Consider the following 26,649-nt stretch of genomic DNA (forward strand, 5'->3'; position numbering starts at 1 on the left):
TCCTTTTTTAGAGACCGCAATTTCCCTTCCCACGTGGATAAAGATGCCCTCCAACGCATCTCGTCCACATCCCGCACCTCTGCCCTCAGACCCCACCACTCCAACCGTAACAAGGACAGAACGCCCCTGGTGCTCACCTTCCACCCTACCAACCTTCGCATTAACCAAATCATCCGCCGAAATTTCCGCCACCTCCAAAAAGACCCCACCACCAGGAATATATTTCCCTCCCCACCCCTTTCCGCCTTCCGCAAAGACCGTTCCCTCCGTGACTACCTAGTTAGGTCCACGCCGCCCTACAACCCACCCTCCCATCCTGGCACCTTCCCCTGCCACCGCAGGAATTGTAAAACCTGCGCCCACCCACCTCCCTCACCTCCATCCAAGGCTCTAAAGGAGCCTTCCACATCCATCAAAGATTTACTTGCACATCCATTAATATCATTTATTGTATCCGTTGCTCCCGATGCGGTCTCCTCTATATTGGGGAAACTGGACGCCTCCTAGCAGAGCGCTTTAGGGAACATCTCTGGGACACCCGCACCAATCAACCACACCACCCTGTGGCCCAACATTTCAACTCCCCCTCCCACTCTGCAGAGGACATGGAGGTCCTGGGCCTCCTTCATCGCCGCTCCCTCACCACCAGACGCTTGGAGGAAGAACACTTCATCTTCCGCCTCGGAACACTTCAACCCCAGGGCATCAATGTGGACTTCAACAGTTTCCTCATTTCCCCTTCCCCCACCTCACCCCAGTTCCAAACTTCCAGCTCAGCACTGTCCCCATGACTTGTCCGACCTGCCTATCTTCTTTTCCACCTATCCACTCCACCCTCCCCCCCGCCCCGACCTATCACCCTCATCCCCTCCCCCAGTCACCTATTGTATTCTATGCTACTTTCTCCCCACCCCCACCCTCCACTAGCTTATCTCTCCATGCTTCAGGCTCTCTGCCTTTATTCCTGATGAAGGGCTTTTGCCTGAAACGTCGATTTTACTGCTCCTCGGATGCTGCCTGATCTGCTGTGCTCTTCCAGCACCACTAATCCAGAATCTGGTTTCCAGTATCTGCAGTCATTGTTTTTATCCAATCAGCTGCTCTGATTACTGACGCGGGTGTTTATCCCCAGTGTACTCTGGTGTCCAAAGGCTTTTTAAGTTTCCTACCCTTTACCAATGTCAGCTGAGATCACTCATAGACAACTGGCAGGTTACATACCACTGTTTACATGTAGAAATGTCAGAAGCAGGTTCTGGAAACTACATATACACAGATGCGTGTATGACATCAAGCTTATGCAAACTAAACATTTCGTTACTCACTTACAGGAACACAAGTCTCCAGTGTTATTCCCCAATATTAGATTAGATTAGATTGTGGAAACAGGCCCTTTGGCCCAACAAGTCCACACCGAACTGCCAAAGCGCAACCCACCCAGACCCATTCCCCTACGTTTACCCCTTCACCTAACACTACGGGCAATTTAGCATGGCCAACTCACCTAACCTGCACATTTTTGGATTGTGGGAGGAAACCCACCCATGTGCAAACTCCACGCAGTCAGTCGCCTGAGGCGGAAATTGAACCCGGGTCTCTGGCGCTGTGAGGCAACAGTGCTAAACACTGTGCCACTGTGCTGCCCAAATATTGTCAGGGCTCATAACCTTTGCAGTATCCAATGCCTCCAACCGTTTCTCAATATCACGTGAAGTGAATCAAATGAGCTGAAAACTGGTATCTGTAATGCTGGGGATCACTGGAGAAGGCCGAGATGGATCATTCATTTGGCACTTCCAGCTGAAGAGTTTTACAAATGCTTCAGAATCTTGTCTTTTGTACTTAAATATTGGGCTCATCTATCATTGAGGATGGGGATGTTTTGGAGTCTTCTCCTCCAATGAGTTGTTTAATTGGATGTGGCAGTACTGCAGAGTTTAGATCTAATCTGTTAGTTGTGGGATCACTTAGCTCTATCACTTGCTGCTTATGCATGTTTTCCATATAAGTATCATATGTGGTAGTTTCACCAGCTTGACATCTCATCTTTAGGAATGCCTAATGCAGCTCCTGGCATGTCCTCCTGCACTCTCTATTGAACAAGCACTTATTTGTTTATTTGAATCTATTTGAAGAAGCAAGGTGCTCTTACATTGTCTAATATTGTGCTAGGGATGAACTTGACTAATTCACTACTTATTGCACCTTGGGAAGCATACTTGTTGACAGCTTATAAAGAACTGGTCATGTATTTAAAAACTCCTGAGAAGAAATGCATAGGTTGGGTAGGCTGTGCATGAAGCAGCATGGGAGATAAGAATGTTGAGTGAATAGCAACACAAAGAAATAACTGCAAACATGAATACGTAGATGAACTACAAGCAGATTAATGTTTTATAGTGGGTGCTGAGGGAAAATAGTTTTGTATTTTAAAAAAGAAGCACACACACTTTGAACACATGGACATGAATCTAATGATTTCCCCATGTCGAACTGAATCAATGCACCCATCATTATTTACAGATTGAAACTCACACTGGAGAAAATTGGGACGTTCATCACAAATGACAAAGAAAATGTTTGAGATCCCTTAGCTGCCTTCAGGTGCTTCATAAATAACCTTGCTTCCATTATAAGGTCAGAAGTGGGAACAGTTGTTGATGATTGTATAGTGTTCAGCACCATTCATGACTCCTTAGATACTCCCTTCCACTGCTCCCTGCCACCAACCAGATTCATTCCTCCCACTGACTAACCAGTCGACCTGTCTTCACCTATCCCACTTCACTACGCTGTCCCTGCCACTACCCCCTTTATCTGCAGCTCCCCTTATACTCACCCCCGGTCCTGAAGAAGAGTTACACCCGAAACGTCAACTTTTCCATGCCCTGATGCTGCCTGGCTTGCTATGTTCTTCCAGCCTCCTTCCTAACTTCCCTAGATACTGATGCAATTTGTGTCCATATGCAGCTAGACCTGGACAACATCCAGGCTTGGGCTGTTGTAGCAAGTAACATTGTGCCACACAAGTCCTGGGCAATGACCATTTCTAATAAGAGAGAATCTAGCCATTGCTCCTTAATGTTCAACGTCATCACCACTCTTGAGTCTTCACTGTCAATATCCAGATGTTATTGCCCAGAAACAGATTTGGACCAGCCAAGAATTGGTCAGAGGCTAGGAAATCTCCAGCGAGTAGTTCATCCCTTTCTCCGTAGCCCCTGTTCACCATTTACAAAGCATAAGCCAGGAGTGTGATGGAGTACTCTCCAGTTGCCTGCATGAGTGCAGCTCCAGCAATAGTTGACACCATCCACCACAAAGCAAACCACTTGACTGGCACCCATAAACTACCATCAACATTAATCTGCTTCACCACAGATTGCGAGTGCCACCAGCACATAGCATCTACAACTTGCAATGTAGCATCTCTCATCAAGGCTCCTTCAACAGCACCTTCCAAACCTTCCATCTAGAAAGATAAGAGCAGTCAGGACAAAACTACCTACAACTTATCCCACCTGGTCACACACTATTTGACTTGGAACTATATTCCAATTCCTTCATTGTTGCTGTGTCAAAATTCTGGAATTACTTTCCTAAGAGCCCCACTAGTGTCCCTAGGTCTGAAGGGGTGCAGTGGTTTAAGAAGGCAGCTTACAGCCAACTCCTCCAGGACAGTTAGTGATGGATAATAAATGTAGGCCTTGCCAGTGAATTTAAAAAAAAGCGAATGAAAAATACTTTTTAAAACACTTTTATAAACGTTTATTTACACAACATTGCATCTTTGTAAATTCAACAATCATAACTTGAGTCAGTGTTTATTTATAGTGAATCCCCAGTTAATGTCTACCACTTACCTGCTATTAACTACAATTGGTACACAATTAATGCATTCCCTTCTCTCTATTCAAATAATAAGAAAAAATAAAGTTCATATATGCAGTCAAAATTTCAAAATAAATTGAAAGACAAACCTCTATACAGTACCTGGTATAAAACCTAGAATAACGAGCCACCTCCTCCTCTAAGTCCCTCAGCAATTTGTTCAAACATGCATTTGTTTTGTAAAACAATCAGTTAGTGACTTGCATCCACAAAAATTAATTTCAGAAACTTATTTCAAGCTAGCAAGGTCAATCCAAAACCTTTTCTCATGCATACTTGTTGAGGTGTACTATCCTACAATGAAAGAATATTTACATGACATGAATAGCATAAAGAATCCCACATCAAATATTTGACAATGGAATCCTATAACTACTATCTTCGCAAGAACCAATGTTTCAGGAGTCACACTACTTTTAGCAACCTTTTATATTTTATCATTTCGAAGCTGAGGGAAGACAACTCTTACCCGGACCCAGAAAATTATAATGAAATATGCTGCATCAGAATGAAGAAAAGATTAATGTCACTAAGGTTTTATGGTCTTTGGGTCACATAAGGATGAGAACTTAAGCATGTGATTCTCCATATTCAATATTTTCATGTTCTATTCTTCCTTAAACTATCCTCTAATTTGAGAGTTTCATTATCACACATAAACAAAAACTATCATTTAGTTGGAGAGCCCAAGGGGTTCAACTGGTCAATTGTGCTTGCAATTGGTCTGCTTCTTCTTTAGTAAATGATCATCCCCCTGTGATTACCTCATACAAATGACATGGGTATAAGTTGGACTCTCTAAATAGGACTGTTGATATAAGGATTATTCCTGACCTACTCTGCTCAATATCTAAATCAATATAATTAAAAGCCTCACTCTTACTTTTAAGCTCTACACAAGTGTTCTCTAACCTTCTTAAGCATAAAATCACTTCTTGAATTTAAGTGCAATCCAGGATCAACCCTGAGGAAACCATAGAATAAACAGTTTATTTTTAGTTCTATATAACTGTAAAACCAAGTTTACTACTAATTACTAATTACCAAAATTACTAATTTTGTCCTCTACTCACCATGTATCAATGTGAAGTGAGATATTGCACATTATCTGCCAGTGCCTTGAAGTCTGAGTTGTAGTTTGAGACTACTAATTGTATGCAGCCCATAAAATGGGTATTGGCAAGACAGATATGATACTTGGACTTGATTATCTTCATTTGAGATAACCCTGTATCACAGAAGTATGTAGAGTCAAAATAAGCTTTCACTTGAAAAGCAGAGGATGTTGAGTGAGTACTTTTCTATTTCTAGGAGTCCCAGTCTAAAAGTCAATGACCCTTATCAGACTTTCAGCTCAATATCAGTTTGAATAGTAATTACTTCCATCAAGAAACAGAAAGTAGGAACAGGAATAGGCCATTTGGTTTTTTTGAGTCTGCTGCACCATTCAATATGATCACAGATAATCATCCTACTCAATACCCTGTTCTTGTTTTTGCCCCATATCCTTTGCTCCAGGTACCTCCACTACTTTGGAAGTCAAATATGCAATAGAATTTAGTAGTCAACCCATCAATGCCATCTTGAAGGAATGGACCTGGGACTAACATGACACTTTTTTCCATCATATCTCATTCCTGAAATTGCCACTTGAATTCCTGTGCTAACGTCCTCAGGTGTGCGCACAGATTTTCTGAATGAAACACATTTTCTTTCTTTTAAAAAAGTATTTACTCCAGACTCAGGAAGAGTAGCAGTGTTTTTTAAATTTCAGTCTGGGACTTAGTGACCTGTGATGTTCTGTAGGGATCAGTTCTGGGACTTTTGCTCTTTGTGGTTTTTATAAATGACATTTTTATAGTGTGGAGAGCTGTTGTAGATTGCAATGGGACATTGACAGGATGCACAGCTGGGCTGATAAGTGGCAGATGGAGTTCAACCTGGAAAAGTGTAAAGTGATTCACTTTGGAAGGTTGAATTTGAATGTAGAATAAAGAGTTAAAGGCAGGATTCATGGCAGCGTGGAGAAACAGCGGGATCTTGATATCACATCCATAGATCCCTCAAAGTTGTCACTCGAGTTGATCGGGTTCTCAAGAAGGTGTTTAGTGTGTTGGCTTTCATTAGCAGGGAGATTGAGTTTACGAGCCGTGAGGTTATGCCGCAGCTCGTTAGAGTCCTGGTTAGACCACACTTGGAATATTGTGTTCAGTTCTGGTTGCCTCATTATAGGAAAGATGTGAAAGCTTCAAAGACGGTGCAGAGGAGATTTACCAGGATGCTGTCTCGATTAGAGGGCATGTCTTATGAAGAAGGGCTGAGGGAGCTAAGGCTTTTCTTATTGGAGTGAAGAAGGATGAGAGGTGACTTGATAGAGGTGTGAAAGATGATGACAGGCGCAGGTAGAGTGGATAGCCAGAGACTTTTTCCCATGGTGGAAATGTCTATCATGAGTGGGCATAATTTTAAGGTGACTGCAGGAATGTTTAAGGGAGATGTCGGTAAAGCATCAGACTTTTGGGGCGGCACGGTGGCTCAGTGGTTAGCACTGCAGCCTCACAGCACCAGGGACCTGGGTTTGATTCCAGCCTCGGGTGTGTGGAGTTTGCACATTCTCCCAGTGTCTGCATGGGTTTCCTCCCACAGTCCAAAGATGTGCAGGTCAGGTGGACTGGCCATACTAAATTGCCCATAGTGTTAGGTGCATTAGACAGAGGGAAATGGGTCTGAGTGGGTTACTCTTCGGAGGGTCGGTGTGGACTTCTTGGGCTGAAGGGCCTGTTTCCACACTGTAGGGAATCTAATGTCACAGGTAGGTTCTTTAGAGAGGGTGGTGGGTGCATGGAATGCACTGCCAGCAGTGGTAGTAGAGTTAGATACACTGGGGACATTAAAGCGACTCTTGGATAGGCACATGGAAAATAGTACAATGCAGTACATGCAGGTTAGTCTGATCTTAGACGGTCAAAAGGTCTGTACTGTGCTGTACTGTTCTATATTCGAATTTGGAAGATCACAAACCTAATTTCAACCTGAATGCATTCACAGGACTGATCACGTGTGTTATGTCTTTGTCCTCTGCTTGCACTTTGATTGTTCAGTTTTGACACTGTCTATAAGGAGCCTGAAGCTGAGCAAACACAGGTTGTCTGACAGTTCACGCCACATTTCATTGGTTGATTTTGAAAAGTGACAATATCAGCTACAGAATCTAAAAACTTTTGCAGGACCTTCCTGTGACTTAATCATGTCACAACAGCATAGAGGATTAGTTCACTGCAGGCAGCATCAAGTTTACAATCTTAACAACTCTCATTAAATTAGAAAAGCTCATAATTTTACTTACCAATGCTTTCTGGTGGATTATACATTGGTAATTGACAAATCAGGATAATTTCTGCAAAATATAAATGAGCCTGTTCTTTTGCCAAAGCATGGCTGGTGCACTATCAATTATGATGGAAACCAGTTTCTTGACTGGAATGTTTTTCTCAAACACATCTCTTTTGAATGTATTGTAGCTATCCTTATCTCTTATTCTCTCTTCAATGGGCAAAAGAATGAGATGATCCACTTTAGTTATGTCCTTAAACACAATCATCTGGGCTGTGTCTGTTATGTATGGATTCATCAAACCACAGTGAAAAGCATTCACAGTCCTTCCAGATCCTCCTGTAGTTACTGAAAGATGTCTTTAGACAAAGAATCCACTTGCCTTGCTATTGTGGAAACATCAAATGACATGCTCTGGATTGCTATTATTATTTCTTCTTTCTTCTTAAAATCTTTTAATAAAGAGTCAGTGGCCACAGTCATTGCTTCTTTAGTTATTTTACCGTCTGTGAATGATTTCTTGTATTTTGCTAAATGGCAGTAAATGCAAAGTGATGCTTTAGTGTAAATCTTTTATTGTTGTTTTACATAAAAATGATGGTTCAGCTTTCAAAGCGGCCTTCAGGTCATCAATTTTCTTTGTCTGAAGAAAGCTATTCAAGGGAAAACTATCCTTGGATTTACAGTACATCATTGTGCAGTGTCATACCAAATTCCCACCTTTATTTACCAATATACTTTGGTGACATATAAGGCAAGGTTGTTTACAGATTTGAACAAAAATTGTTTTCCTACGGCATGTGGAAGTTGTACATTTTTTGTTTTCTTTTTAGATTTTCTCATCATTATTGCTTTACCTTCTGTGACAGTGTGACATCACTCTGCCATAGTTCATGCAGGTCAGCCTCTAGATCCGTGCTTCTGGAAATTCCAGAATGTTGACGGATGCTTTAAAATGTGGAGAAATGGGAGGTCACCTCTGTAGTCATGATTTATTTCTGGGGTCCCTGGTCAGCTTGTGTTGCTCAGATATTGGATGTGGGTTGTGGTACTGTTCCCCACAATTATTATTTGCCCTACAAAGACTTATCAGATAGGCAGCTGAAGAAAGAAAACTGCAGGTCTACAAAGGAGCGGTACTACATGAACTGCTCTTGCAGACAGTCTGTATGGACATGACGGGCTGAATTGCCTCTTACATTTAGAGTCATGTAATATATTGGTTTCACACATCTGTTTCTAGGATTTGTTTGTTTGCACTGCCATCACAAAACGTATTTTACCTGTAATAATAGCCCAGCTGGAGCATAGCTGGCAAATCCTGTTAAGAGTATGTACATTCTCTAAATTCATTGTTTCTAGAAATGGAAGTCATGCAGCAGGATTACAATCAAGATGCATGCGTGCTGAGGAAATTTTGGAGGAAACATAGGTCAGCTGTCATAAACACGCACAGCGAGAATTCTCTACCCCAGGCGGTTGTGAAGGCTCAATCATTGAGTACATCTACAGTAATATATTCTTGATTATAAATGGCATAAAAGGGTTACAGAGATGCTGTGGGTAAAAGGCATTGGAGTGTTTGATCAGCCATGATTGAATTAAATGTTGGAGTATGTTCGACGGGTTGAATGATCGGATCCTGTTCCTGCCTTCCAAACATCCCTTTCATCATAACTGAATAGTGACATACTAGAATGTATATGTGAACAGGGTCAAATATGGCTGTGATGTTGCTCACAAGATGTTGACATTCATAAGTCTCACATTTGGACAGTCGTTTCTTGAATTAGCTGCCAGCTCAGCTCAGTTGATGCAGCTTGGGCCTCAGAATCTGATTGTTCAAATTAGGATTTGAATGCCTAACTATTACCCAAATTTACCACTGTCACCAGTACGGTCCATTCCCTATGCCCAATTATGCCTTTTAATATATCTTCCTAATCCAGCTCAGCTAACTAATACCTCATGCTTTCAGAATTTCCCCTATTCAAATTGAACACCCTTGCTTCAGATTGAACTACTTCACATTTAAATATAATGTAAAATTCTATCATATTATGGTCAGTCACCTCTCAAGGTTCTTTTACAGCAAGATTATTCATCAGCCCTTTTCATTACATAGTACAAGATCCAAAACAGCCTGTCCTCTAGTTGACTTTTCAACACACTACTCTAGAAAACTCACTAAGAACTCCAGAGACTCATTCTCCACAACAGCTCAATTAGTTTACCCAATCCATATGCAGGTTTAAGTCACCCATGAGTACTGTGTTGCATATGCTATTTCATCCTCTGGCTTTACTATGCTCCATATTACTATTTGATGGTTTATTAATGACACTAACCAAAGTCTGCTATCCAATGCTGCTTCTCAGTTCCACTCAGATTCCACACATTGTTCTGCTGATCAGATATTCTCCCTTATAATGTAATGACTCCATCTCATATAATCAGTACAAGCTCACCTCCTTTTCCTTCTCATTTGTCCTTCAAGTCCTGCAAAAGCAAGGGCAGCAAGTCCTGGAACAGTGTGGGCTGTGAGTCTTGGAAGTGTGCGAGCAGAGCAAATCCCAGAGCAGCGAGCAGGTAGTGAGCCCTCGGTGGAGACCGGTATGGGAGAGGAGTCCTGAATTTGCCTTGGAGCAGCTAGGAGCTGGTACAAAGCAGACTGGAGGCCTGGAGTGGAATGGGGTTGGCTGTTGGACTGGCTTCTGGTGCAGGCGGTCAGACCACATGTGGAAGCCCTGCGCTGAGCTGCTACAATGTAATGTTAATTTGATTTTTTTTACCTTACTGTAATGTCAATCCTTTAATGACGTCTTATTACTAACTTATTTTTTAAAACTTCTTTTTATTCGTCTGTTGTGTCCAAGATTTGTACCTAGGTACTTGTACATAAGATGGCACCATAAGAAACAGCCATTGGAAAAGATTTTCACTGTACTTCTACAATGGCATACATGTGACAATAAGAGTCTATTCTATACTAAATGTTGAATATACTTAAATATTTAGTTCTCAGTTTTCTGTTTCAGTTCTTTTTCTCTTTCTCTGAGTCAAGGGATAACTACAGCTTTCAAGGTGCTGCTTTGGCTTAACAGGAGGGAACTCTTTCACTTGGATAGATTTTTACTCACTTGATTATTGGTAGGAAAGAAAGCCCTTTTACTTGCTGAGATACTTGCTATTTCTTTCATGCAATTTGCTCCTGAAGTAATGGGGTTGGAAATTTTGTTACAATACTAGGTTGAAAATTGAGATGTATTCAAGGTTTTCTGACCTCCAGAAGAGCAGCAATGAGCTAAAGAAAGACCTATATTTATTTAGCTAATTTCATAGTCTTTAGACATCCCAAAGCATTTCATAACTAATTGTAATGTAGCAAATGCATGAGGAAATTTATGCAGAAAAATCCATCAAAACCATGTATTGACTAGATAACTAGTTTCAGTACGTTGGTTGGGAAATAAATGTTTGCTAGGACACCAGGGAGAACCATCTTGCTCTGAAGCCATAAGACCTTTTATGTCCACTTGAGAGGACCGAAGGTGCCTTGGTTGAATGTCTCAGTTGAAAGACAACCATCTAACAGTGCAACACTTCTTCAGTAATACACTAAAGTGTTAAACCAAGATTCTGCGTTGAAGTCTCTGGCATGGGATGTTAATTCAGAACCTTATTCAATGCTCTCCTTAGTGATGTTGGTACAAACAGGCTTTCCACACTCAGAAATACCACTGGACAAAGATGGAGAAAAAACCTGAAGAGGTGTATCTTTCAGCACAAGCTATTTATTTCACTATGTATTGGAAGTCAAGACTTGGATGTTCTTTACTGGGTGGTGTTGTGTCTACTGATGATAATTATCTAAATACTTGGAGAAAGTTTGTCAAGGGAGAAATAGTGACAGATTTTACATGGAAATACATCTCACTGATAGACTTGCAACAATGCTTTAGCAATCCCTCTGTTTTGTAAGTAACGCACAGAGTAGTGTGACATTATTCACTGGGATAAGTATCAAAGCCCTACAGGGTATTGTGATATTGTGGCTTATTTATTTAGGATTGGTAACCTGTAGAGCATATGTTCAAATCCTATCATAGCGGTTTTGAAGTCAGGAATAAGATTGGAAATTTAAAAAATGATGGTGCTAATGATGGAACTACTAAGAGCGGCTATGAAGTTGTCAGTTTCTTATTAAAACTGAACTAGTTCATGAATGTACTTTAAGGGAAAGAAACCCCTTTCCTCTTCTGGTCTATATCTGATTAGTGTTCTACATTAATGGCTGACGACTTTAATTGCCTTCTGAATTGGTTTAGGAAACCACTCAGAAATATCAAAGTGAAAGTCACCACCAGACTGTCAGGGTATAGGAGCCTTGCATCCCCAAAGAAGGCTCTTTTGAATCATGGGAAACAAAGACAGGACAGGAGTCTTGTCAGGAAGCAAGGCTGTAGCATATCAACTCGATCATAAAATAAAGAATTAAGCAGTAAGTAAGCATTGTTGTAGTTAGATTTCACAAACATGAATTTCTCTCCCTAGCACCGCAACCACAGACAGACATCTACCTGTAGTCCAGCAGTCTCTCCATGAGGCGAGTTACTGACAATACGAAAGAAACACCAGTTTCTCTCCATGTTTCTTGTTCAATCTTCTCTAATAAACTGTGAGTACAAGCAAAAAGAAAGTTGTGAACGTTCCCTTCTGCAGCAAACCTCCCCAAGCACAGCCTGCTATCATTTTGGTAACATTTTTAAAAAATCTTGGGTATTTTAATCTTACCTAGGATAAGGCCCAAAGAGCTGGGTGCTATTTCCAGGCAGCAAAAATTAAGCAAAGACAAGGATATTAATCACATTATGTTAAAACTATGAGTTTATACATACCAGCACTGAGTCAAGAAATACCTACAATGCTTAAAGTTGATCATAGTGACCTTGACAAATAAAGTCATCCCACCATTGGAAAGTCAAGTGCAGTAGAAGTAGCACTTTACTGGTGAAGGTCACTATTCAGCTATCAGTGTAAACAGAAAAGTTAAACACTGTTACTTTTTGTATATAAGCCCTGAAAGGTTGGAGACTAAAGCTGATGGTTTTCATGTCCCTCTGGTGTATGTATAATGTCAGATTTGAATCACCTTCAACTCAGAACTGAATGGAATAATTAACTAAAATATTGCATTTGAATGTTATAGCTTGTCAACTCTCTTTTAGATACATTTTTCCAGGAATGTCACCTACTTTCTTAAAAGCTCAGACTAGCCAGACATAGACACAAACCATGAAAGAACGTGATCCCACCCACTCTAGAAAGAACTTGCACCAACATGTTCATAGAATGTTTCTCGGCTGAAACATCCTGTTTAGCCCAAAACATCTTCATGAGTGTATTGTACCACAACTCTTCTAGTTTAATCCCAAAAGTCTTTAACGTTTCTTTGACAAAATCACATGGATGCTGGAGCACGGAATAAATTTAAGGATCAGATAGAAAAACTTTCAATTCGTCATCGTATAAAGGATTATGGGGAGCAGCTACGAAAATGGAATTGAGGCCGAGATGAGATCAACCATGATCGAATTAAATCATGTAGCAGGCTCAAACAGCTGAATTGCTTACTCCTGCTCCTTGTTTTTAATATTTTGTGTATCCTGAAATATCCCCTTGAACATCTTCACTACATTTCTATTGACAGATCCCTCGACCAATTTGCCAGTTCACTTTAGCTAGCTCAGCTTCAAAATCTTCATAATTACCCTGAATCAAGATTAAAATAGTAACATTCCATTCTTCTCTCTCACAAATTGAATGTAAAATTCAGTCATATTATGACTGTTGCTACCAAGGATGCCATAATTGTGAGGTCATTAATTAATCCTGTCTCATAATCGGCACTGCAACATGTTGTTCTAAGAAACTATCCCAAAAATGTTCCAGGAACTACTTATCTAGACTACCTGAAAGGACAAATTGACAGTGTAGGCATTAGGAGGGGCTGAAAGGAAAAATAGACAATGCTGGTTTACTGGTAATCATAAAACACATACTGCAAAAACGTAATGATATGACTGGATAATACAACCATGTGTATTAGTTCAAATACGATTGGTTAATGTAATCACATACATTAGCTTGGAATGTGAACTATATGAAAATGTTTGAGTAGAGATAGGAGTGAGTAAAGTGTAATAATTTAATTAGAAATTATTATTTGTAGGAATACTCAATTGGAAGCTTGTTGTCTGTAAAATTAGGATAAAACATTTGACCTTGTGATAAAAATTTCAGCTACATGTCAATTTCTTAACATGTATGAATATTTAAACAAAGAAACTTGAGCCTCATCTGGTCTAAGAGAAAATAAAAGGTTAAACTCACCCTTACACAATCTTTGCCTATCTGACTTTTCTAATTGATATGTAGTTTACAATATCATTGTACCTTTTTGACAAGCTTCCATTACTACTTCCTTTATATGGCACGGCAGCACAGTAGTTAGCACTGCTGTCTCACGGGTTCGATTCTAGCCTTGGGCAACTGCTTGCATGGAGGTTGCACATTTTCCCCATGTCTGCATGGCTTTCCTATGAGTGCTCTGATTTCCTCCCACAGTCCAAAGTTGTGCAAGCTAGGTGGATTGGTGATGCTAAATTGTCCATAGCGTCCAGGGATATGCAAGTTATGTGGATTTTATATGGGAAATGCATGGTTACGGGGCAGGGACGCTGGATCTGTGTGGGATGCTCTTCGGAAGGTCAATGTGGCTACATGGGCTGCTTTCACACTATAGGAATTCTATGATTCTAACTTCTTAATCGTGCCTCCTACATATAAATCTACACCATTAGAGTATCGAACAAAAACCAAGGATACCAGTACTTAGTCATAAGGAACCCATAATAAATAATCTTTAAGTCAAAATCATTTGTTTACTATTGGGCAGCACGGTTGCTCAGTGGTTACCACTGTTGCCTCATAGTGCCAGAGACCCGGGTTCGACTCCAGCCTCTGGCGACTGTCTGTGTGGGGTTTGCACGTTCTCCCTGGGTCTGCATGGGTTTCCTCTGGGTGCTCCGGTTTCCTCCCATAATCCAAAGATGTGCAGGTCAGGTGGACTGGCCATACCAAATTGCCCATAGTGTTAGGTGCATTAGTCAGGTGTAAATACAGGATAGGGAATGGGTCTGGGTGGGTTACTCTTCGGAGGGTCGGTGTGGACTTGTTGGGCTGAAGGGCCTGTTTCCATACTGTAGGTAATCTAAAACAATCTAATCTAAAAAAAAATTTAAAAAACTATGATCCTTTGTTTCTTGTCACTGAACCAATTTTGGATTCAACTTGCTACTTTTCCTTGGGTCACATGGGTGTTACTTCTCTGACCAGTCTACCATGTGGCAACTTGTCAAAAGCTATGCATGAACTGATGAATCAAATATACTACTCTCATACTTGTTAGCTCCTCAAAAAATTAAATCAAGTTAGCCAGACAACTTTTCCTTAACAAATCCATGTTGACATAATTAAGATGTATATAATGGTGAGGGATATAAATAGGCTAGACAAGAATAAACCTTTCCCCTTAATGGAAGCATCAAGACAACGTGCATAGATTTAAGGTGAGGAGTAGATGGTTTAGAGGAGATGTGAGGAAAAATATTTTCACCAAGATAGTGGTGGGAATCTGGAACTTACTGCCTGTAAGGATGGTAAGAGGCAGAAACCCTCACAATATTTAAGAAGTATTTAGATATGCACTTGTGATACCAAGACATACAAAGCTTTTGGCCAAGTTTTGGAAAATGGGATTAAACTAGTTCAGTGGTTGCTTTTGAATGGCATGGACTTGATGGACTATAGGGCCTTTTTCTGTGCTGCAGATCTCGATTACTGACTATGACTACATTAATTAACTTATGTAATTTTAACACACAGTTTATAATGTTTCTCAGAACATTTTCCCAAATAATACATAATTGGCATCAAGGTTTCGCTGACTGGTCTATAACTATTCAGAGGTTTACACGAGGCCATATTATCATTGTACATAACTAAGTTTGTTTTCTAATTAATTGGGGAGCGGTCACAGCACAGAAGCAGATAAGTGGTTTTAAGCACGGCCTTAAAATAAGTCTGCAGTAGAGAGTAGAGTGGATTTTTTCTTGATTATATGTTTTATTGAGTTATGTCTCTTGATTAAACTTAAAATATAAGCTATATAATGGAGCTGTGTTTTGTAGAGGAATGAGACAGTGCTCTTTTCTGGGTTTGTAGATTGAAAGAAGCAAAAATGGCCCTGAGTAGAGTGATATGCTCTTCCTGTCGGATGTGGGAGTTTAGGAAGAGTTTACGGGTTACTAAGGATTATATTTGCAATAAATGCCGTTGGTTGCGAATCTTATCAGATCGAATGGATGGGTTGGAGATGCAGTGAGGAATGTGCAAGAGCAAGGGGATGCGATGAATGGCAGTTAGAGGAGGGGGGGTGGGGGGGGGGGGGGGAGGGAATGTCGCTAATACAGTCACATAGATGGGTTAACTCCAGGAAAGGTAAGAGAGGTAGGCAGGTAATGCAGGAGTCTTCTGTAGCTATCCCCATTTCAAACTAGTATGCTGTTTTGGGAAATGTAGGGGGTGATGGATTCTCAGGGGAACGTAGCACAAACAGCCAAGTTTCTGGTATTGAGACTGGCTCTAATGTAATGAGAGGTACGTCGGATTCCAAGCAATCGATTGTGTTAGGGAACTCTCTTGTCCGAGATACAGACAGACATTTCTATGGCTAGCAGCAAAAAATCAGAATGGTGTGTTGTTTCACTGGTGCAGGATCAAGGCTGTCTCAGAGAGGGTGCAGAATGTACTCACAGGGGGAGAGGGAACAGCAGGAGGTCATTGTACACATTGGAACCAAGCACATAGGAAGGAAAAAGGTTGGGATTCTGAAGGGAGATTGCAGAGAGTTAGGCAGGAATTTAAAAAGATGGTCCTTGAGAGTAGTAATAGCTGGATTACTCCTGATGCTACGAATTAGTGAGGTTAGGAATAGAAGGATAGAACAGATGAATGCATGGCTGAGGTGCTGGTGCATGGGAGAAGGATTCACATTTTTGGATCATTGGAAGCTCTTTTGGGGTAGAAGTGACCTGTATAAGGACAGATTGCACCTAAATTGGAAGGGGACTAATATACTGGCAGGGAGATTTGCTAGAGCTGCTCAGGAGGATTTAAACTAGTAAGGTGGAAGGGGTGTGGGGGGGATCCCAGGGAGATAGAGAGGAAAGATTTCAATATGAGACTGGAACAGTTGAGAACAAAGGTGAGTCAAACAATCAGAGCAGCAGGGACAAAGCAGAGACAAGGCAGGACTGATAAATTAAACTGCATTTATTTCAATGCAAGATGCCTAACACGGAAGACAGATGAACTCAGGGCATGCTTAGCAACATGGGACTGGGATATCGTAGCAATTACAGAAACATGGCGGGGATGGGCAGGACTGGTAGCTTAATGTTCCAGGATACAAATAAAACAGGAAGGACAGAAAGAGAGGCAAGAGAGGAGGGGCAGTGGCATTTTTGATAAGGGGATAGCATTACAGCTGTACTTAAGGAGGATATTCCTGGAAATACATCCAGGGAAGTATTTTGGATGGGAGTGAGTAACAAGAAAGGGATGATCACCTTATTAGGATTGTATTATAGACCCCCTAATAGTCAGAGGGAAATTGAGAAACAAATTTGTAAGGAGATCTCAGTTATCTGTAAGAATAATAGGGTGGTTATATTAGTGGATTTTAATTTTCCAAACATAGACTGGGACTGCCATGGTGTTAAGAGTTTAGATGGAGAGGAATTTGTTAAGTGTGTACAAGAAAATTTTCTGATTCAGGATGTGGTTGTACCCACAAGAGAAGGTGCAAAACCTGACCTACTCTTGGGAAATAAGGCAGGGCAGGTAATTGAGGTGTCAGTAGGGGAGCACTTTGGGACCAGCGACCATAATTCTATTAGTTTTAAAATAGTGATGGAAAAGGATAGACCAGATCTAAAAGTTGAAGTTCTAAATTCGAGGAAGGCCAATTTGGACAGTATTAGGCAAGAACTTTCAAAAGCTGATTGGGGGCAAATGTTCGCACGTAAAGGGACGGCTGGAAAATGGGAAGCTTCAGAAATGAGATAATGAGAGTCCAGAGAAATGGATGAGTGCCATGCCTCTAGGAATTCCCTGGCTGTTCTCATGGCATTCATCCACAGATTCAATCAGTAAGCACATCGACCTGGACCCAATATACCGGCCACTGCAACAGACAGCTGGAACTGACAACCGGAAGCGGCAGATTCAAACCACTACAAATGCCAGAGGAAAGATCACAGAAGCGCTTCACAGGAGGCTCCCAAGCACTGAGGATGTCACCTAGACAGGGGACGAAACGTCTGCAATACAAATTCCCAGCTTGGCAAACAGAACCACAACAACGAGCACCCGAGCTACAAATCTTTTCACAAACTTTGAAGTGAAGAAGGTTACCTCAGATTACAACAGGATCTTGATCAGTTGGGCCAATGAACTGAGAAGTGGCAGATAGAGTTTAACTTAGATAAATATGAGGTGCCGCATTTTGGGAAAGCAAATCTTAGCAGGACTTATACACTTAATGGTAAGGTCCTAGGGAGTGCTGCTGATCAAAGAGACCTTGGCGTGCAAGTTCATAGCTCCTTGAAAGTGGAGTTGCAGGTAGATAGAATAGTGAAGAAGGCGTTTGGTATGCTTTTCTTTATTGGTCAGAGTATTGAGTACAGGTAAAAACAATGATTGCAGATGCTGGAAACCAGATTCTGGATTAGAGTGGTGCTGGAAAAGCACAACAGTTCAGGCAGCATCCGAGGAGCAGGGAAATCGAGGTTTCGGGCAAAAGCCCTTCATCTTTCCTGATGAAGGCCTTTTGCCTGAAACATCAATTTCCCTGCTCCTCGGATGCTGCCTGAACTGCTGTGCTTTTCCAGCACCACTCTAATCCAGAGTATTGAGTACAGGAGTTGGGAGGTCATGTTGTGGCTGTACAGGCCACTGTTGGAATATTGCGTGCAATTCTGGTCTCCTTGCTTTTGGAAAGATGTTGTGAAACTTGAAAGGGTTCAGAAAAGATTCACAAGGATGTTGCCAGGGTTGGAAGATTTGAGCTATAGGGACAGGTTGAATAGGCTGGGGCTGTTTTCCCTGGAGGCTGAGGGATGACTTTATCAAAGTTTACAAAATCATGAGGGACATGGATAGGATAAATAGACAAAGTTTTTTCCCTGGGGTGGAAGAGTCCAGAACAAGGGGGCATAGGTTTAGGGTGAGAGGGGAAAGATATAAAAGAGACCTAAGGGGCAACTTTTTCACTCAGAGGGTGGTATGTTTATGGAATGAGCTGACAGAGGAAATGGTGGAGGCTGGTACAATTGCAACATTTAAAAGGCATTTGGATGGGTATATGAATAGGAAAGGTTTGGAGGGATATGGACCAAGTGCTGGCAGGTGGGACTAGATTGGGTTGGGATATCTGGTCCACATGGACGAGTTGGACCAATGGGTCTATTTCCGTGCCGTACATCTCTATGACTATGACACATCTTACACAACGTCCATTTCTTTTTTTTTGTCAAACACATTCACAGATTGGATCAATTCTGAATAATGTGTTCCTTCTCCACTTCAGACTATTTGTAATGTTACTGATTCTTTCTCTGCACTGCTTACAGGAGACTGAAGAGTTCACGGTAATTTTCATCTCCTTTTCCATCGGATACCAGACTGTCCAGTTTATCGATGAGCTCTGCTTCTACCTGCAACAGAGGAACAAGAAGTAAAAACTTTTGCAAAGATGTTATCTGTAATTGGGACTGGAGCTGTGCGGGAACGAACAGAAAGCAGCCTGGGAAGGTAAGAGATTATAAAAACTTCCGTCGTGGATTTGGGGCCTGCACTTCAGGACCAGAGCTGAGTGGGAGAGAATGGAGAGCAGCCTGGGAAGGTAAGAGATTATAAAAACTTCCGTCGTGGATTTGGGGCCTGCACTTCAGGACCAGAGCTGAGTGGGAGAGAATGGAGAGCAGTCTGGGAAGGTAAGAGATTCTGATTTGAAACGGTTTTGACTGAGGAGAAACTGAACAGTGACATCACAGGAGGGCTGTGATTTGATTGGCTAATAAGAGTCTGCTAAATCTGAATGTGTTAAATTGAATCTTGTTAATTTCTTGATTGCAACTTATTTATTAGTTACAACTTGCATAAGCATCAATATACAAACATATGGAGGGTCAGGTGATATGTTGTTTCTGTATGATGTGGGACTCCATTGTGGTTCCCAGTGATCATGTCTTTAGGAAATGTTGGTTGCTGGAAGAACTCCAGCTCTGAGTCAAATGAGCTGATGTCTGAGATTCAAACATTGCGATACATCAGGGAGTGGGAGAGTTACCTGGGTGCTGTGTTTCAGGAGAGAATCACACCCCTTAGACTAACTCAAATTCAGCCAGTAGTCAGGGACAGGAGGATATGGCTATGAATGAGGCAGGTAGAGGGATCCAGGGGGTAGAGTTGCAGGAACCTCAGACCCCATTCTTGTCCAAATCCAAGAGTTTTGCTCTGTGTGTGGATGGGAATGGGGACTGCAGCACAGTGGTGCAGGGAGCCATTCAGGTTGCGGGGGGGAGAGAAGAGAAACGTTGTAATTGAGAATAGTATAGTGAGAGTCATAGACACTGTTCTCTGTGACCAGGATCGAGAGTCCCAAAGGTTGTGTTGCCTGCCTGGTGCTCAGGTTTAGGATATCTCATCTGGGCTGCAGAGGAATTTGGAGTGGGAGGGTAAAGATGCAGTGGTTGTGGTTGTGGATAAAACCAGAGCAGAGGTTCTGCTAACGGAGTATGAACAGCTACGAGCTAAATTAAAAAAGCAGAACCAAAAAGGTAATAATCTCTGGATTCCTACCTGAGACACGAGCTAATTGGCGCAGGGTCAATAATATTATGCAGGTAAATACATGGCTCAAAGTTTGGTGTAGGAGAAATAGATTTGAATTCATGGGACATTGACACCAGTACTGGGAATGATGGGATCTGTTCAGATGGGATGGTCTTCATCTGAATTGTGCTGGAACCAGAGTCCTAGCGAATTGCATAACTGGGGCTATAGATAGGGCTTTTATCTAAATAAGGGAGGGGAAATAGATCAGTTATAGGGGAAATTAGAAAACCCGAATGAAGGACAAGGTAAGAGCACAGAAGTCAGGAGAGGTTATTAAAATCTTCAGCACGGACACAAATAGGACAGATGGTTAGCAATCAAACTTCAAGCATACCGGACAAACAAATGATATAGAGAAGAGAGACAGTTAATACAGGACTGAAGGTGTTATATCTGAATGCACGCAGCATAACGAATAAGGTAAATGAGCTTGTGGAGCAGATTGAAATTGACAGGTATGACGTGGTGGCATCACGGAGACGTGGTTGTAAGGGGATCAGGACTGGGAGCTGAATATTCAAGATTATACATCCAATCGAAAAGATAGGCAAGTGGGCAGAGGGGATAGGGTTGCCTTATTAGTAAGAAATGAAACTAAATCAATAGGAAGAAAAAGGTAGGGTCAGATGGTGTAGAATCTGTGTGGGTAAAATTCAGGAACCGCAAAAATAAAGAAAATCATAGTATGAGTTATGTACAGGTCTCCAAATAGTATTCAGGAGCTGGGGCGCAAGATGCACGAAGAGAAGAAACTATGTGCAGGAAAGGCAAAGTTATAGTGATCATGGGGAATTTCAAATGTAGGTGGACTGGGAAAATCAGATTGATAATGGATTGCAAGAAAAGGAATTTGTGGAATGTCTACGAGATGGCTTTTTGGAGCAGCTCGTGGTGGAGCCTTCTACGGTATATGCAATACTGATATAATGTTGTGCAATGAGGCTGACTTGGTAAGGGAGCTTTAGGTGAAGGAACTCTTAGGAGGCAGTGGTCGTAATATGATTAAATTTACTCTACAATTTGAGAGGGAGAAGATAGAATCAGAGGTTTTACATCTCAATAAAGGAAACTACAGGGGCATGAGGGAGGAGCTAAGTAGAATTGACTGGGAGAGGAGCTGAGCAGGAAAGGCAGTGGAACAGCAATGGCCGGAAGTTTTGGGAATAACTCAGGAGACACAGCAGAGATGCATGGCGAAGGAAAAACAAGCATGGTACAGGGAGGATGAGGCAACCATGGCTAACTAGGGAAGTCAGGGATAGCCTAAAAGCAAAAGAGGAAGCATATAATGTGGCAAAAGGCAATGGGAAACCAGAGGATTGGAAAGCTTACAAAGACCCACAAAGGACATCAAAAAAAGGAATAAGGAGGGAGAAGACTAAATATGAGGGGAAGCTAGCCAGTAACATAAAGGAAGACTGTAAGAGTTTCTTGAGATATATAAAGGGCAAACGAGAGGCAAAAGTGGAATTGGGCTCCTGGAAAATGGCACCAGAGAGATAGTAGTGAGGAACGAGTAAATGGGTGAGGAACTGAATTTGTTCAAGCTTCAAAGTGGAAGACAGAGTAATAACCCAAAAATTCAAGAGAGTGAGGGGCAGAACTGAGTATGGTGGCCATCATCAAGGAGAAGGTGCTTGAAAAACTGAATGGCCTGAAGGTGGATAAATCCCCTAGACCAGATGGACTACACCCCAGAGTTCTAAGGGAGATAGCTGAAGAGATAGTGGAGGCATTAGAGGTGATCTTTCAGGAATCGCTAGAATCAGAGAGGGTTGCAGAGCACTGGAAAATCACTACCATGATATCCCTATTTAAAAAGGGAGTAAGGCAAAAGAAGATGAAACATTACAGGCCTAACCTTGGTCATGGGTAAGATCCTGGAATCATTGTGAAGGATGAGATTTCTGAATAGTTGGAAATGTATGGTGAAATAGCGCAAAGTCAGCATGGTTTCATCAAAGGGAGGTCATACCTGACAAATCTGCTAGAGTTCTTTGAGGAAGTAACAAGCAGGTTAGACTAAGGAAAGCCAATGGATGGTATCTACCTGGACTTCAAGAAGACTTTTGACAAGGTGTCACAGAGGAGGCCACTGAATAAGATAAGGTGTCAGAGGCAAGATGCTAGTATGGATAGAAGCTTGGCTGTCTGACAGAAAACAGAGAGTAGGGATAGAAAGGTCCTTCTGAGGGTGGCAGGCAGTGACAAGTGGTGTTCCATAAGGCTCAATGTTGGGACCACAACTTTTCACTTTATACATTAACAATCTAGGTGAATGAACTGAGGGCCTTCTGGCTAAGCTTGCAGACGATAGAAAAGATAGGTAGAGGGACAGATAGCTTTGAGGAAGCGGGGAGGATGCAGAAGGATTTGGACAGGTTAGGACAGTGGGCAAAGAAGTGGCAGATGGAGTACAACATAGGAAAGTGTGAGGTCATGCACCTTGGTAGGAAGAATAGAGTCATGGACAATTTTCTAAATGGGGAGAAAATTCAGAAGTCTGAAGTGCAAAGACACTTGGGAGTTCTAGTCTAGGATTCTCTCAAGGTAAACTTGCAGATTGATTAGGTTAGAGATTTCCAGTGTGGAAACAGTCAGTGGTTAGGAAGGCAAATACAATGATAGCATTTATTTGGAGAGCACTTGAATATAAAAGGAGGGAGGTACTTCTGAGGCTCTTTAAGGCTCTGTTCAGACCACATTTGGAGTATTCTGTGCAGTTTTGGGCTCCATATCTCAGGAAGAATGTACTGGCCCTGGAGTGTGTTCATAGGAGATTCACAAGAATGGTACAGGAATGAAAAGCTTAACATAAGAGGGCTCTGGATTTATATTTGATGGAGTTTAGAAGGATGAGAGGGGATCTAATTGAAATATACAGAATACGGAATGGCTGTACAGAGTAGATGTTGGAAAGCTGTTTCTAATGGTAGGAGAGACTATGATCCAAGGGCGTAACCTTAGAGTAAAGGGAAGACCTTTTAGAATGGAGATAAGGAAAAACTTCTTCAGCCAGAGAGTGATGAATCTAAGGAATGCATTGCCATAGAAGGCTGTGGAGACCAGGTAATTTCTTTATTTGAGACTGAGATAGATGGGTTCTTGAGCATCATGGGATAAGCCAAAGAATGGGGCTGAGAAACTTATCAGTCATGATGAATGGTGGAGCAGATTTGATGGGATGAATGGCTTAACTTCTGTTCTGATGTCTTATGGTCTTATGTTGTTGACTAGATTTTTCCTATATCTTGAGCTTTTTGGAAAGAACACTTCGCAAACAAAGCAGTCTGCCTATAGGAGAAAACAATACAAAATTCACTTCTTGATTACAGTCACGAAGTCCACAATATTATCAGAAAGCAGTCACTTGACCCAATTTTGGCTGTAATCAAGCTGTTGGATTTGAACATAGAGAATTAAAGTGATATGGATTTCAGCAAGGCTTTTGACAAGGTTCTACATGGGAAATTGATTGAGAAGGTAAAAGCTCAAGAGATCCAATGTAACTTGGCAAGTTCGATCCAAAATTGGCTTAGTGACAGGAGACAGAGGATGGTGTGCAATGACATACCACAGGGATCACTGCTGGGTTCCCTATTGTTTCTGATATTCATAAATGCTGTAAATGAGAATGTGAGATGGACGACAAATAAGATTGTATATAACATAAAGATTGGCTGGGTGGTTACTAGTGAGGAGGGAGGTGTCAGGTTACAGGAGGAGATAAACAGATTGGTCAGATGGACAAATCAGTAGCAGGTGAAATTTAACTCTGATAAATGAGAGGTGATGCACTTTGGAAAAAGAAACAAGTAAAGAGAGTACTCAATGAAGGCCAAGGTACAAGGGAAATCAGAAGAAGAGGGATCTTGGAGTGCATGTGTTTTGATTCTTGAAGGTGGTAGGACAGGTTAGTAGAGTAGTGAACAAGGTACCTGTATACAGTTTGCTTGCCTTTATGACTTGTGGCATGATTATAAGAGCAGGTAGGTCATGATGAATCTGAACAGAACTTGGGTTAGGTCACAGCTGGAGTACTTTATGTTGAGGAAACTGATCAGAATGATGACTGGGATTGAGCATTTCAACTCTCAAAAAAGGCTGGATAAGGTCAGGTTGATTTCTTCGGAGCAGAGAAGGTGGAGGTGACAAGTTGATACACCTAATAGAGGTGTATAAGATTATGAGGGGCCTGAACAGGGTGAATAGAAAGCTGTTGTTCCCATTAGTCCAAGGGCCAATAAGAAGAGGACAAAATATTAAAGTGAAAGGAAGGAGTTTTAGAGGGGACTTGAGGAAAACGTCTTCATCCAGAAGGTGGTCGGAAGATGAAATGCACGGCCTGGGAGAGTAGTTGAGGTGGCAAACATCACAATCTTTAAAAGGTACTTGGATGAATGCATGAAATGTCATAACATTCAAGACTATGGGCCTGGTGCGGGAGAGTGGGACTTGTGTGGGTAAGTAGTATATTTTTGGCAGTACAAACCTAATGGGCTGAAGGCCCCTTCTGTACGATATGATTATATGATTCTACATAACATGTTAGGAGCATACGTTTATGACCTTCCTACCCTTTTCCAAAACCCTCTCATTTAACGTTTGTAAGTTGAAAGCTACCAGAAAGAAGACTTCCACAGCAAGTGGAGGGAACATAAAGGAGAATCCAAAGTCTCCACCACTCTCTCAGCAGACTGATCCAAAAAGACACCCCAGTGTCAACAGCTTGTGTACCAATTGGCTTTGGCAACAGACCAATACTTGAGCCAATTGGTGATTTTATTTTGTGAAGTTCATAGTTACTTTAAAAGGTTCTTTGAACATAACTGCGGAGCTTTATATTTTTCTCCCCAATGTGATAGTTGTATGTTATTTTTCAAAGAAGGGTAGCTGTATATATGTTCACATATTTTAATGTTTTTTTAGTAATCTTTATAGTCTGCTTGACTACGTTTTGTTTGCAATAAACAAGTTCTTTATTTGTTACTTAAGGAATCGAGCCAACTTGTTTCTGAAATGGAGCTATACTGTCAGATATTGCACCTTTTTAAATTCAAATTTGCTGTGACAATGGAAGAGTGGGACAAGGAAAGGAATCAGTTCACTCCCCACAACACCCCCAACCGGGATGTAATATTGGACAATATCTTTACATTTTACTTCTCCCTGAAACTTTGACCTCCTGTGAATCATGGAACTGACCTGCAGGAATTTTGAGTTTCAGGATCCTCAGCAGTTACTTGCATGGAATAGGGAAAGATTTTAATACTGATGTTTAAAATAGAGGTGGGATGGAAAAGAGGAGAGAGAGTAAGTGAGGTGTTTTCGTCTTCAAAATAATATGACAGGATTTTTTACACCCAGAATATTAAGGGAGCTGCCTTACAGACTAGTCACAGATTAGAATCCCAACAGTGCGGAAACACGCCATTTGGCCCAACAAGTCCACACTGATCCTCCGAAGAGTGTCCCACCTAGGCCCATTCCTCTACCCTATTACTCTACATTTCCTCCTGACTAATGCACCTAACCTACACATCTCTGAACACTACGGGGCACTTTAGCATGGCCAATTTACCTAACCTGCATATCTTTGGACCGTGGGAAGAAACTGGAGTATCAGCAGGAAACCCATGCAGATACAGAGAAATTGTGCAAACTCTACAAAGTCATCTGAGGGTGGGATCGAATCCAGGTCAGGCAACACAATGACATAGTCACTCTCATAGAATCGTACCTTATAGACAAATATTCCAGACACCATCATTACCATCCCTGGACATGTCCTGTCCCACTGACAGGACTGACCCAGCAGAGGTAGCAGCAGAGTGGATTATAGTCAGGAGGGAGTTGCTCTGAGAATCCTCAACATTGATTTTGGACCTCATGAAATCTCATGGCCTCAGGTTAAACATGTAAACTGCCTGATGAATATCATATACTGTCTGCCCTTGGTTGATGAATTTGAACTCTTCCATGTTGAACATCACTTGGAGGGAGCACTGAGGATGGGAAGGGTGCAAAATGTATTCTGGGCAGGGGATTTCAATGTCCGCCACCAAGAGTGGCTCGGCAGCAGCACTACTGATTGACTTGGTCAGATTCTAAAGGACATAGCTGCTAGACTAGGTCTGCAGTGGGTGGTGAGGGAACCAATAAAAGGGAAAAATATACCTCACCTCATCTTTACCAGTCTGCTGGCTGCAGATGCATCTGTCCATGACAGTACTGTAACAGTGGTATCTACACGATCCCACATAATCTCTCATTCTTGCCTTTACATTAAGAACACTATTGTGCAGTATAGTACTATCACCAGGATAGTAAATTGGACTGGCTTTGAATAGATCTAGCAACTCAAGACTGGGCATCTATGAGGCACTGTGGATCATCGATAGC

The 26,649-nt window shown here is 41.6% G+C and overlaps 1 protein-coding gene across 5 annotated transcripts in view; it reads right to left on the reverse strand.

Annotated features, from left to right (window-relative positions):
- Positions 1-26,649, reverse strand: part of dock3 (dedicator of cytokinesis 3) — an 889,649-nt gene that overhangs the window by 131,264 nt on the left and 731,736 nt on the right. For 4 of the 5 annotated variants that reach the window (XM_072582733.1, XM_072582735.1, XM_072582731.1 and 1 more), the window contains 3 exons: positions 18,979-19,064; positions 12,019-12,045; positions 11,805-11,900 (listed from right to left, as the gene is read on the reverse strand). In XM_072582733.1, the coding sequence (XP_072438834.1) occupies positions 11,805-11,900; positions 12,019-12,045; positions 18,979-19,064 (209 nt within the window). The remainder of the gene's footprint in view (positions 1-11,804; positions 11,901-12,018; positions 12,046-18,978; positions 19,065-26,649) is intronic. The other variant, XM_072582732.1, reaches the window with a different exon arrangement.

The sequence above is a fragment of the Chiloscyllium punctatum genome, chromosome 12 (genome assembly GCF_047496795.1).
Source record: "Chiloscyllium punctatum isolate Juve2018m chromosome 12, sChiPun1.3, whole genome shotgun sequence".
Classification (NCBI taxonomy): Eukaryota; Metazoa; Chordata; class Chondrichthyes; order Orectolobiformes; family Hemiscylliidae; genus Chiloscyllium; species Chiloscyllium punctatum.